The sequence below is a fragment of the Epinephelus moara genome, chromosome 20 (genome assembly GCF_006386435.1).
Source record: "Epinephelus moara isolate mb chromosome 20, YSFRI_EMoa_1.0, whole genome shotgun sequence".
Taxonomy (NCBI): Eukaryota; Metazoa; Chordata; class Actinopteri; order Perciformes; family Serranidae; genus Epinephelus; species Epinephelus moara.
The window spans coordinates 22,081,764-22,094,323 of NC_065525.1; the positions used below are offsets into that span (position 1 = coordinate 22,081,764).

General features: G+C 40.5%; 1 protein-coding gene across 2 annotated transcripts in view; it reads left to right on the forward strand.

The window, feature by feature from the left end:
* Positions 1–12,560, forward strand: part of shank3a (SH3 and multiple ankyrin repeat domains 3a) — a 267,152-nt gene that overhangs the window by 206,140 nt on the left and 48,452 nt on the right. For both annotated transcript variants that reach the window (XM_050073918.1, XM_050073917.1), the window contains one exon: positions 6,855–6,968. In XM_050073918.1, the coding sequence (XP_049929875.1) occupies positions 6,855–6,968 (114 nt within the window). The remainder of the gene's footprint in view (positions 1–6,854; positions 6,969–12,560) is intronic.

Below are 12,560 nucleotides of genomic sequence, written 5' to 3' on the forward strand. Positions count from 1 at the left end.
TTGCTGTTCAGGTCTGATCAGGCTGGGTGGTGTGACCTAAAATCTAAATCATGATAAATTGTCACAATTAGTTGCACAACAATACATGTAACAATCAGTATTTTTTTTACTACATCAATCCATTATATTTTATTTATTGTGCTGACTCACTTCTGAATTGTTTGCTCTCATTCACACAATATGACCCAAATACATTCTGGACTTGTGGACTGGACTTGGAGCTGAGTGGATGCAGCCAACGTAGTAAAGAACATGAACATCAAAAGTGGTCCATTGAGGAGAGTAAAGTCCAGGCCTCTTTTGCATTATACTGATAAAAGAATGGGGATTTGGCACAAGCTGCATGAATCCATGGAGCCATCCTGTTAGGTGTAAACATCACAGGCTGTCGGTGGCAGTGTGATGGTGTGAGGAATGTTTTCTTTTTTTTTTTTTTGGTCTACACTAGCACATAAGGGTTCCTGATACCCACTGAAGAATGGCTGAACAACACAGCATATCTTAACACTGTTGATGACCACGTCAATCCCTCATGGCTACAGTCCATCCACACCACCAGCATGATGATGCATTATGTCACGAGGCACATGTCGGCACCAAATGAGGAACACATCAGTGAGTTTTCATTGCGTCAGTGGCCTGCGCAGTGCCCAGACGTTGACCCTACAGAGCACCTTTGGTATGGACAGTGCAGGTTTCAACATGGATGTGCAGCTGTTCAAACTGCAGCTGCCCAATCCAGTCAACTCCACATTGTACAACATTCTTGCTCAGTGCATTCACCATCTTGCAGAATCTTTCACAGACAAATGTTCTAGAGAAAGCACAACATGATACTACTGTGATTCGGTGTACACAAAAAAGTGGCTACTCCGTGTGTAACCATGTGTGTAATGGTGCGTGTATTCATGTGTGACTGTGTGTATGAATGCATGTCAACATATGCTGTGTATTTGCACCCACTAGTTTGCCTGTGGAGGTGATTATGAATCAGCATGGCAGATCACTGCTTCTAGTGATACAGTCGAGATAGGCCTGACCTCTTATTGTCTGATGTCCAGCTGAGGTGTTGATTGCCTTATGTACTGAAGTGTTGTTCAGTTAAGCCCCAGTAGACCCCCATACAGAGTGGAACAGAGTATAAAAAAATGAACGTTCTGCGGTGAATCCACTCTTCTCAAAGCCAGTCTTCAGTGTATGCAAGAAGCTGAGTCCCACCTACTGTATCAGAGTGTGTTTCTTCTTCTTCTTGAGGTCAGCTGTCACTCATACCTTTGTTCAATGTAATTATTCGTGCAGGAGACATCCATTAGAGAAATAATTGCATTCTTCATTTTGACCCAGGTAGCCAGTTTGTGAGCTGCTCTCCCTTTTCCAAAAACTCTAAATGAAGTTAAAAAGAAAAGGATCATTTAGTATGAGCAAGAGGTACTTGCAAACTCAATTTTTAATGCCCTTGCCTGCCCTTCTGCATCAGAATTTTACATCTTGGTTGTTCCCTTGCTTATTGAATGCACTCATCAAAATCTTGTTCAGCCATTAAATCACTTCCAGAGTCCACCTCCAAGTGTGTGGTGTCAACCTGCCCTGACAGACTGTGTGATTTTGCGTTGAGAGATTGAGTGCTACTTGAATCTTTGTTTTGAACCACAGAAAACTACTTTGTATGTCGTCTCTGTGTTTGAATAGGGACTTTTTCTCATGGCAGATGCCAAAAAGAAAAATATCACAATCAGAAAAACTTTGTCAAGACCATCCATAAACTTGTAAGAAAATCTGAAGAGCTTTTAGTCAAGCGACTCTGACTTATTGGACCCTCTCCCTGCAGAGTGACCAGTGATCTTTCCACCCTTTAGCTAGAAATACCATTATTATTATTATTATTATTATCATAGAATCTGACCTAAAAACATTCCTCAGAATGATTGAGTGAACATACTTGTTTGAAGTCACCAGTGATTGCAGACTGCTGCCAGTTAGAAACCTCAGTCTGCACTTTCTTAAATGCATTTCAATCAAAGCTAAGGAGTGACTGCTTTGCAATGTTTTCGCAAACTTGCAGTTATCTTAAAGGGGACTTAATATACTTTTTCTTATTTTCTGTCATATATATGATGTTACAATATTTAATGTTCATATTAAAGGTGGCCAAAGTTTTGAATAATAAGGTAAAGGTATGTAGAAGTAATCCCTGTGAGCCAAAACGTCAGGCTTCAGACTGATCTCAATAGTTTGTTTCCAGCAGTTTTTTTCTACTTTGGCAATAAGACGTCATCAGCTCGTGACAGTTTGTTTTCTTTTAATATGGTCAGCTGCTCTCAAGTATTTACATTCCGTTCCCTACTGTGCTACATGCTAACGTCAGAGAATCTTGGTTGCCTATGTTGTTAATTTCTCCCTAATTTCAAATCATGTTCTTGCTGGAATATGTCTGGTTGTGTTTAGAAGCTTTTATTGGTTGGTTGGTTGGTTGGTTGGTTGGTTGGTTATTGATTTTTCATGGTCAAAAGTGCCGCTTTTCTCTGTTATAGCATTCCCCCGGTTGCAATGAGGCTGCAGAGACGTAGAGATACAGAGGACCCGGAAACAATCAGAGCAGACTGGGCTTTTGCAGGAGGGCTTTAAGAGACAGGTGCTAAAATAGAGCCTCTCAGACAAAGGGTGAAGACAGGTGCACCAGCACAGACAATATGAGGAAATATAGTGTTTTTAAAGTGATGAATGCAAAATGTCCATTGTCACACATTGACACCAGCTCTTTGTGGTAAAATGATCCAGTATGGAGACCAGAAGGACCATTAATAGAAAAAAATATATATATATAAATATATTTTTTTTCCACTTAATTTGTAACAGTTGTGACATATTATGGACTGCCTTTACTGTTGGCAGGCATTTTCCCACTACTACCTACAACTGTAGCTCTCTACATGGCAGTGGTCCCAAAGCGGTCTGGTTGGACGAAAACATCAACACGACACACATATTGTAAATCCTCCTGCACAGATATGCACTGTTTGAGTTCCTTCCTGCCACTTGGCTCCTGCAAGCCCACATTTGATTCACAGGGACAGTTGTCATGCCAACGCAGTGTTGGCAAGCACCAAAACAGAGTGGCGGTGTAAGGTAGAGGCTACTGACACAGCAGGGAACTCTCTAAGTACATGTAAGGGCATACACACTGTACATGCATGTGTTTTTGCTGTGTGGACATGTACTATACATGCACTTGGCTGTTATGTCTGTTTGCGCCAGATATAGAGTCGAGCCAATCTGTATCTGTAGAAACAGATTGCTATAAATATACGGTATCACTCAACACTGTAATTTAGCCAAAATAATAACCCTAGCTGTTTTGATTAAGACCTTATTAAGAGTGTTAGAGTGGCAGTGAAATTTTGATTATTATTTTCTTTGTGTGTTTATGCAGAGTCTCTGCTATCAAGTGCTTAGGGCATTGTGAGGATTATCAAGCATGTTATGTATTAAAATACTTATGCGCAAGTGTGTGTGTATGTGCATGTTTCACTGACCTTTCCTTGACTTCACTGACAGTTAATTGGCTTGATTTCAGCATTTAGAGTGCCTACGGTGTGTTTAAAGATAATTAAAGAGGGTGTTTGTATGTACCTCACATACGTATGTGTGGAGGAACAAGAACAGGAAGTTATAAAGGTGTACATAGATATTTTAGATGTGTGAAACAGTGACTTCTGCTTGCATTCTTACATACTCAGCGGTCGATTCTGTCCATATAGTCGGGTGCTGGTGTCAGGGACCAGAAATGGATTAGTAGTGGGGGGATAAGGCAGTGAGGGAAGTGAGCGAGGGCGGCCCAGAAGATCAATCAGAGGGCTCACCTTTTCTTTCATTTCTGTCAATGGGGAACAGAGAGCACAGCCGGCACCTGTCTACTGCAGGGACACCATTACAGTATAGACGGACACACTGACAGAGACAAAGAGAAGGATGGAGGCGATGACCGAGAAATCATTCAGAAACACAGTGAAGGGGACCGGGAGAGAAGGACGTGCAGAGCAGAGAGAAAGAGAGACAGTGAGAGAATAAAGGGTTTAAACATGGAAAAAAAAGGAGACAGAGGGAGTCTGTTCTCAGGAGACGGCAGGGTAAAGTTGTGTTAAGCTGAGATCAGAGAGGGGGATCAGTCCATGTATCCTCTGTGTGCTGAGTGTCATGTTTTTTACAGCGGGAAGTCGATAAACAGCCGTTCTCCCCTTTCACACGCCACTTCTCTCTTAGCTAGTGTGTGTTTAGCCTGGCAGAGAGGTGAGCTATGGGGGGTTTAGCTGGGAGTGCAACCCCAATCCACAAGCATTGAAAAAATAATGAGCATGTACACAGACCAACTTGTACATAGCAATTGTGGTGAGTTGTTTTCTTTTAGTACCACTGTGTCACTGAGAGGTTTTTAGCATGTAGCACGCATTGAGATAGATTAATACTGTACGCTTAAAGAATTCCTTTTATGTTTATCTCTCTGGTTCATACTTGTATTTCGAGTTTCTACTAGAACATATTTACATGCTTTAGTGGTGTAATGGTGATGGAACATCTGTATTTACCCTCTGTTTGAGAACGCTCCATTTTAGCACCTGTCTCTTTAAGCCGCCCTTGCATAAAAGCCCAGTCTGCTCTAATTACTACCACATCTTGGCGTCTCTGTACCATTATTGCAGAGATGCAGAGTAAATGTAACGGAGAATAGTGGCACTGTCTATCATGAAAAATCACCAATAAAAGCTTCTAAACACAACTGTACATTTTGGAACAGGTATACGATCCAAAATCAGGGAGAAATTAACAACATCGGCAAACAAGTTTACGGGTTGTTTCCGAATTACATACTTTTTCTACTGCAACTTCCCCTAAAAAGTACGTACTGTTGCATGCAGTATGCACACAATCAGAACATACTATTTCCCCATAATGTGACACCCTGAACTTTGACCCTCTTGCTCATATATCTGCTGCCATGAAGTTAAAACAAAATGCTGTTCACCAAGCTCTGATGCTGTTATTTCACAACAAGTTATGACTGCATACATCGTAGATTCTAACATATCATATTCACGATAATAAAATTACAGAGGCTATACATTTCTCTGTCATTGTTATCTAATACGTATGCCCTTTGTTGTTGGTTATATTTCTGATTATTTTACTCAATTAAACAATTAATATTCCTATATTATGAATCGACTGGTCACCTGAATGCACTGTCATCCATCATTGCGACTTCTGACAGTTGATGTAATGTATCTTTTGCCGTGCCAAGAATTGTGGATCAGAATAGCCATCATGCCAGCATGCTGGCTTGCATACTACAAAATTGGACTGGACTGGTATTTTTGGCATACTACATTTGGCATACTATGTATTGGGACATACTAAATCTTTTTCTGTCATACTATGTTGTATGGTAGTATGGGGATTGGAACGCACGGTACCTGATGTTAGCATGTAGCTACATGTAGCAGTGTAGGCTACACAATGTAAAGTGTGCCTGGAGCAAATTACCTTATTAAGAAATCTGACATTAGCTGACATCAGCTTGTAGCCAAAGTAGAAAAAAATGTTGAAAACAAAGTATTCAAGGATCTGAAGCCTGAGGTTTTTGCTCACGTGGATTACTTTTACTTCATTATATGAAACTTTGGCCACGTTTAATATGATTATCCTTCAAAAAATAAGGAGAAGCATAATAGTTCCCCTTTACTGTTACTTACAGGGTTGATTTGAACTCGGCTGATCACACAATGTACTGAAACACACTCCCGCTCAAGCCTGTTATACATGAGTGTCTTTGAACAGGATGTGGATGGTTTAAATTTTAGGGGAAGTAAGATGTGGGCACATTTCAGCAGCAAGACCTGGAGAAAATAATGCATTTGTTACAAGATACAGCAAGGAATCCTGTGAATGGCTGATATTTGAACTTTTACTATCATGTCACTGAAGATGAAGTTCAGTTGGCTGCCTCTCACAGTGCCCCAGGTTACCTCACTGTGACATGTCCCCATGCCAGAGTAGAATATAGTTTGGAGGAAGTAGACTATCATTTAGCAGGCTGTCTGCTGGCTGCAACATCATACTGCCGTCTCCTAGCAACCAGTTTAGAAGAAGGGCTCACTCAGGCAAAGCTTCAGTTCCAGCTGGTGATCTCTGAGGAGTGTGTGTGTGTGTGTGTGTGTGTCTGTTAGCTTGCTGGGATAATGGATGAGTGTTGTAGAAATGAGCGTGCTGGCTCAGTCCTGCAGGGAAGATCAATATCAACTATACATTCATCTCTAATTACCACAGCGGAACTTAGAAGGAATCTCTCTCTTTCTCCTGTCCGCCCTCTTGCTCTCTTTCACCATCTCTCCTTCCTCTTTTTCTTTCTCAAATTTTTTCTTGATCTCCTTTTGTCTTTTCCCTCCAGTCTTTCCCTTTACTTTTAAATCTCTCAGTCTCTCTTTCCCCGTTTATTGGCATGAAAGAGAATAAAGCCGATGTTGCCCAAGCACCCTGGTACGGTACATTAGTTACAGACCAATATTTTCACATTACTTCTCCTGTCTTGTATCAGCTTTATCTGTGTGTATTTGTAAAACAAAAATCTTTCCCTCTCCCTCTCACTTGTCCCTCCTTCCCTCGCCGTCGATGCACACTCTGTTGTAATTTATGAACCCACAACATGGAAACCTAAATACCTCACTTGGCTGTATGGCCCTTTGTCGTCTCTTTTCCAAGGCTCTACAGGCTCCACAGCCTCACAGTAATGAAAACTAGGCATGTTTTATGACAGTATTTGACTGACTCAGCCCCCCTCCCTATTCTTTCTCTCTTTTCAGTGCTGAGTATAGGGGAAGGAGGTTTCTGGGAAGGCACGGTCAAAGGGAGGACAGGCTGGTTCCCGGCAGACTATGTGGAAGAAGTTCAGATGAGGCAGTATGACCCACGGCTAGGTAAGACGCCTACATGCACACAGACACACACATACATGTTCATATTGTGACACTACAACAAGTTTCTATCTTCCTGTCGTGTTGAAGTGGTGTTTGGCCGTGGCTCTGTCCATGGTGCTGAAAAGCAAAGTAAGCCCTACAGTCCCTGCTTTGGCGTCAGAGCATCTGCTAATGTATTTTTGATCAAATAAACAAGAAATCTGGCTGTCAAAATATTCAAACATTTATGTTTATGTCTCAGGTGTTGTAATTGTTTATTAATTGTAAATACCCTAAAACTAGAAAATATGAATAAGGAAAAAGTACACTGTAAATTAATTGGATAACTTCTCTTCCTGACCGTAAACAGCCCCAGTACGTGAGTCACAAAAGTTGGAGCACACCCTTCGGCCCTATGTTTTAAAAATGGGTAGCACCACCCTGTTCTGCCATACTGCAGGCTCTGTCCCTAACATCCAAGTTGAATCAGCGTTCTCAGCTAAGACAGCCTAACAGTGTCCAGAGCTTTCAGTGAACCTCATCCACATTTGGCACCTTACTGCTGAGGAGTTTATAAGCTACCTTGGACAGCTCATGTTGGTTGAGTTCCTCAAAGTGCTGCTTCCACTGCTCAACAATATCCCAGATCAGGGTCAGCAGGGTCAGCAGGGTCACCCTGTCTGAGTCGCACGACAGTTTGCTAGGACTTTCTTGAGGCCAACCAAAAGTTATTCTCCATAAACCTACCAAAGACCTCCCATACCTGGGTTTTTGCTTTGGCGACCATTGGAGCTGCAAACCCTCTAGCTTCCATGTACCAGTCTGCTGCTTTGTCAGATCTCGGGGCTTCGAGTAGGTCTTTCAGGCCCCATGGGTCAAGGTTCAGCTAGCAGACACTTACTAATGGGCTCTCCTACCAGGGCTAGCTCACGGAGAGGGACCCGATTTCCCTTTCCTGGGTGGTGCTGCAGCTCCTTCTTGGCCAATTCATATGGGGTCTGTGAATCGCTCTTAGTCTGGCCCCTCCCCAAGGACCAATTTGCCTTGGTAGACCCAACCAGGAGCCATTGCCCTTGACAACACAGCATGAAGGGTCACGAACCCCTCCACCAGGATAAAGTGTTGATTTTTGAAGGGGTGAGAACTACTTTTGATATATTTATTCTACTGTAAAATGTCTTCATTTTTTGATTACTTTATTTATTTGTAATTCATTTTCAGTTTTACTTTTTTATTAACCTCCTGTGTCAACTACAGAAAGTATCTGTAAAATAGCTCTCCTGCAACCACTGAACGCTGCCTCCAAAACTGAATATTGATTTTAATGAAAAATTATATGTAGGGATTTTAATGATCAGAAAATTTAAGCACAGAGTGGGAGTGACATTACTTGTGCCCCCAGACAGTGCAATATTATCTGTAAATTTTGGCAGCAAGAAGCATGAATGTGCAACTTATATGTGAACACGTAGATATGGTCTTATTGTTAAATAAACACCAGTACAAGACTGAGTGAAACAGCTTAACGTCCTAGTTGATACAGGGACTGGGAGACTACAACCATTTTTGTTGAGACAACAGTGAGTTTAAGCGTTTTCATTCTCATCTAATATACAGTGCGTCCTTCAGAAAAGCTTCGAAGTATGGTAAATCTTTTGACTTTTGGTAGGCAGCAATTTCTTTGTCTCAAATTTTGGGAGCCATGCACTGTATATCTACCTGTTTTGCAATAAAATTGTATCATTCTGACAACATGTCTCCACTATAAAGTTGGACCACCAAAATAAACTATTTTAAAACTAGAAGGGCACTGGGAGAGCGCAAACCTCTGCCAAGGCCAAATGCCGTATCTTTCGATGTTAACGAAAGTAAAAAATGAATAATGTATCCGCCCTGTGAATCGTGTGATTCAGATATGTTCCAAAGATAAATGGGTTCGCTCTTGACCCATACTAGACCCTTCCACCAAGTTTTATGAAAATCGGGCCAGTAGTTTTTTTGTAATCATGCTGACAGGGCTCAGACAAACGAAACCAAACACATAACCTTCTCCTTGGCGGCGGTAATTAAAATGAATTGCCTGGAAAATCAACAATCGCTCCAATTATGCATATGTAAGAACCAAAATGCTGCATACTGGTCTTAAAACTTGTTTTACAATTGGAAATAATTGCACTTTCTATTTATAAACACAAAGTAGGCTTGCAAGGTCGTTTTCAGATCACTGTTCTTTCCTGTTTCCAGATCCATTAGGACAATGTAAGCTCAAGTGAAAGACACTGTTGGCAATTTGTCTTTAAAAACAATCTGTTTCCTTCAGAGTATTAAAAGCTTGTTTTTCCTCCTTCATTAGTTGACATTTGCCTCCCATGCTGACTGCCGACTGTCTTGAGTTTTCCACCGAAGATTGTCAAGCTTTTAGGGACACTTAATTAGCGCCTAATTAAACGCAGGTGCACTGAAAAGGTCGACCAGTTAGGCCTGTGTGAAAAAACATGTAGACAGACAATTTTTCAGCAAATGCAACAGCAAACTGCCAGTAAACAGTCAACCATTCATATGTTCTTTATATTTTTTTTATTTAAAAATTTTCCACTTTTAATCATATTGAAAAATGTTCAAATTGAGTGTGATTTAAAATCTTGTGGCATAACACAGCATCAGATATTGAATTTTCTCTCCCATACAAACAAATTTAATTGCAAGTTAACAGCTCAGTTGTGTAAATTGCACCACAAAAGAGTATTTCATGTTTACCTATTAAGGGCCGGATCTACTAAGATCCCAATTTGCCTGTACTAATTTGCCTGCGCAATCTAGAATTTTGCGCGTGGGGCTGAACCGTGGTTTGCGGGTGATTTACTAAGAGTGATTGCGTAAATGACAAGAGGTGCATTCGTGTTGGAGACACCCTATTTAAATGAGGGGTGTGCGTGTTTTATGGTTTGCAGCATGGCGAGTTTGGAGAGAAAGCGGCAAGTGAAATTCGCCCCTATGGAATTAGAGGTGTTGGTAGATGAGGCCAATAAACACTTAAATGAGCTACAGCAAAGAAACCTGACTCTCTCACAAAGGAACGCTATATGGGAAGAAATCTGTGACCAACAGCCAGGGACCGGAGAGGGAGGAGAAGTGCGCACGGCGGGCAAGTTCCACCTGCGTAAAAGGAAACACAAATAATACACTCAACTGTCATGTTTAAGTTGTCTTATATTGGCTATGATTATTCATTTTGTGTAAAATAGGCTATACGATAAAGAACTGTTTAGTTTAGTTTTTTTGCCACGATAAATGTTAGAGCTATAGCCCAGTATATTTTGTCACTGAAACAATGTGTCTTTAATATGATTTTGCATGGCTTAACATAATTAGACGTTAATGAGACTGAGTATTTCGTTTGATAATAATGTTTGGAGTCTAGAAAGTGACTTCAATCATCTTTTTTTCAGTAAATGTTGATTTGCTTAACTTTGCAATGCTCTGCAGTTTATTGGGTCACACTAGCACTCGTATTCTAATCTACAGCATTATGTTTAACACTAGAACCACCACGACGGTCTGTTTGGGTTTTTATAAGGCAAATAACTCTGTTTAGATAAAACCTACAAGCTTCTCTTCCTATGACTTTTCCTAAAAATGTGTCTTGTATGTTTTCTGAAGCCTTTAAGTTACAAAAATGAAACACACTACACTTCTGAGCATTTATACCTCCGACCGCTGCTGAAAATTACACATTTTGATACATACAATAGGCTGCTATACATATTGCAAAACTATGTAAAAGTACACCAAAGCATACATTTTCGTTTCCAAATATTTATTTGAAAACAAAACCATTTGTACGGTCAATCAAAAACCATTTTGTTAATAATAAAAAACGAATGTAATCTCAACAGTGACTGCGCCAGCCGGCGGGACTGCGGCTGAACCACTTCCAATGTTCATTCATTCAATCAATCGTGTGTTCAATGTGTGTGTGTGTGTGTGTGTGTGTGTGTGTGTGTGTGTGTGTGTGTGTGCGTGTGTCAGCATGGCATTCTGCTCCAGCCCGTGTTGCTTGCTTCACACAAGGGTGAAAAATGCATTCTCCATGTCTTCTTTCATCGTTTCGATGTCTCCTTCTTGCAACAATAACCGCAGCCATGTGTGCTCAATTACGCATACAAACCATTTGCACCTCCCTTTGACACGTGTTAAATATAGACGCAGTTTCTATGAGCAAAATTGCTTTCAGGTTTGATAAATCACTTTGCGTGTGCTAAATTAATATATTTACATTTTCTCCTCCCAGCACACGCACAATTGCATATTCATTGCAGCAAACGTACTAACTGGATGCAGACGTGCTATTTTGCACCTTTGAAAGACGCAACCCTTAGTGCGCACTGTTAGTAGTTTGCACACGTTTTTATACACGCAAACCTTTAGTAGATCTGGCCCTAAGTCTTTTAAACTGATTAGCCCACGATTTGAAACAAACAGACATTCTTAAAACCACCCACACTGTTACTGCTGGTGTCATTACTCTGTGATGTTCAGTGTATTCCAGCTAGGGTTGGGCAATATATTCACACATTATTGGTATTATGATATGAAACAAGATGTTGGCTTAGATTTTGGAAATCGTGACATTATAAATGTTGTCTCTTCTTAGTTTTAAAGGCTGCATTACAGTAAAATGTTGTAAATTTCTGATCTTACCAGACTGTTTTAGCTGTCTTTATGCACTTAGTCATTATATCCACATTACTGATGATTATTTTTCAAAAATCTCATTTTGGAAATACTCTGAGAAAACACTAATAGTCAACTCGACAATGTCGCAATATTGCTATTTAGGTATTTGTTAAAAAATACGGGAACATAGTAGCTATTTTGTGATATTTTGTAAATTAAATATTGTGTAACCCCTTCCCTAGAACCTTCTTCGCCAACTTCCTACATCAGTTTGTTATTTCCCACGTTGTCTGTCAACAGTCACCTGAGAATATGCCTGAACTTAAGATTCAGGTGTTTTTCAGCAAGTGAAGAAAGCAATTTTGCCTGAGACAACAAACAACAATCACCTAAATTTGGCAATAACCCTTGGTGTTTTAGAACGCTGATAATTACAGTGGCCTGCCAGCAAAATCGGCTGTTGCTGCACTGTGGTGTTATTATTTTAGGCAGCACACAGAAAGAAAAAACATACACCAACTAACAACCAGGCTGTTATTAAAACTGTAATTCTGTTTAAAGGTCAGAATTTTTTAAAGAACTTGTGTTGATTATATTATTACACTTTGTAAATATCTGCTGACCGTGATGAATCTGCCATCCATCCCACTGTGACAGATTTGAATGGAACCCTTTGTAAACAACTGCCAGTACATCAGATTAATGTGACCACATCCCCGCTTAGACTGTCATTTAATTGGCAGATGGCACATTTCGTTTGCTGTGGTCTCAGGGGTGACAACATGTGCAGCATCATGAAAAACATCTGGTCATTGTGTGAAAAAGTTTGGCAAGATGCTGCAGCAAGTACATGTATATTGGAAATGGTACAAGGACAAGTTTGTCATAAATACCTCCCTATTCCTTGCATGTTTATCATGCATCTCCTGGGACCTA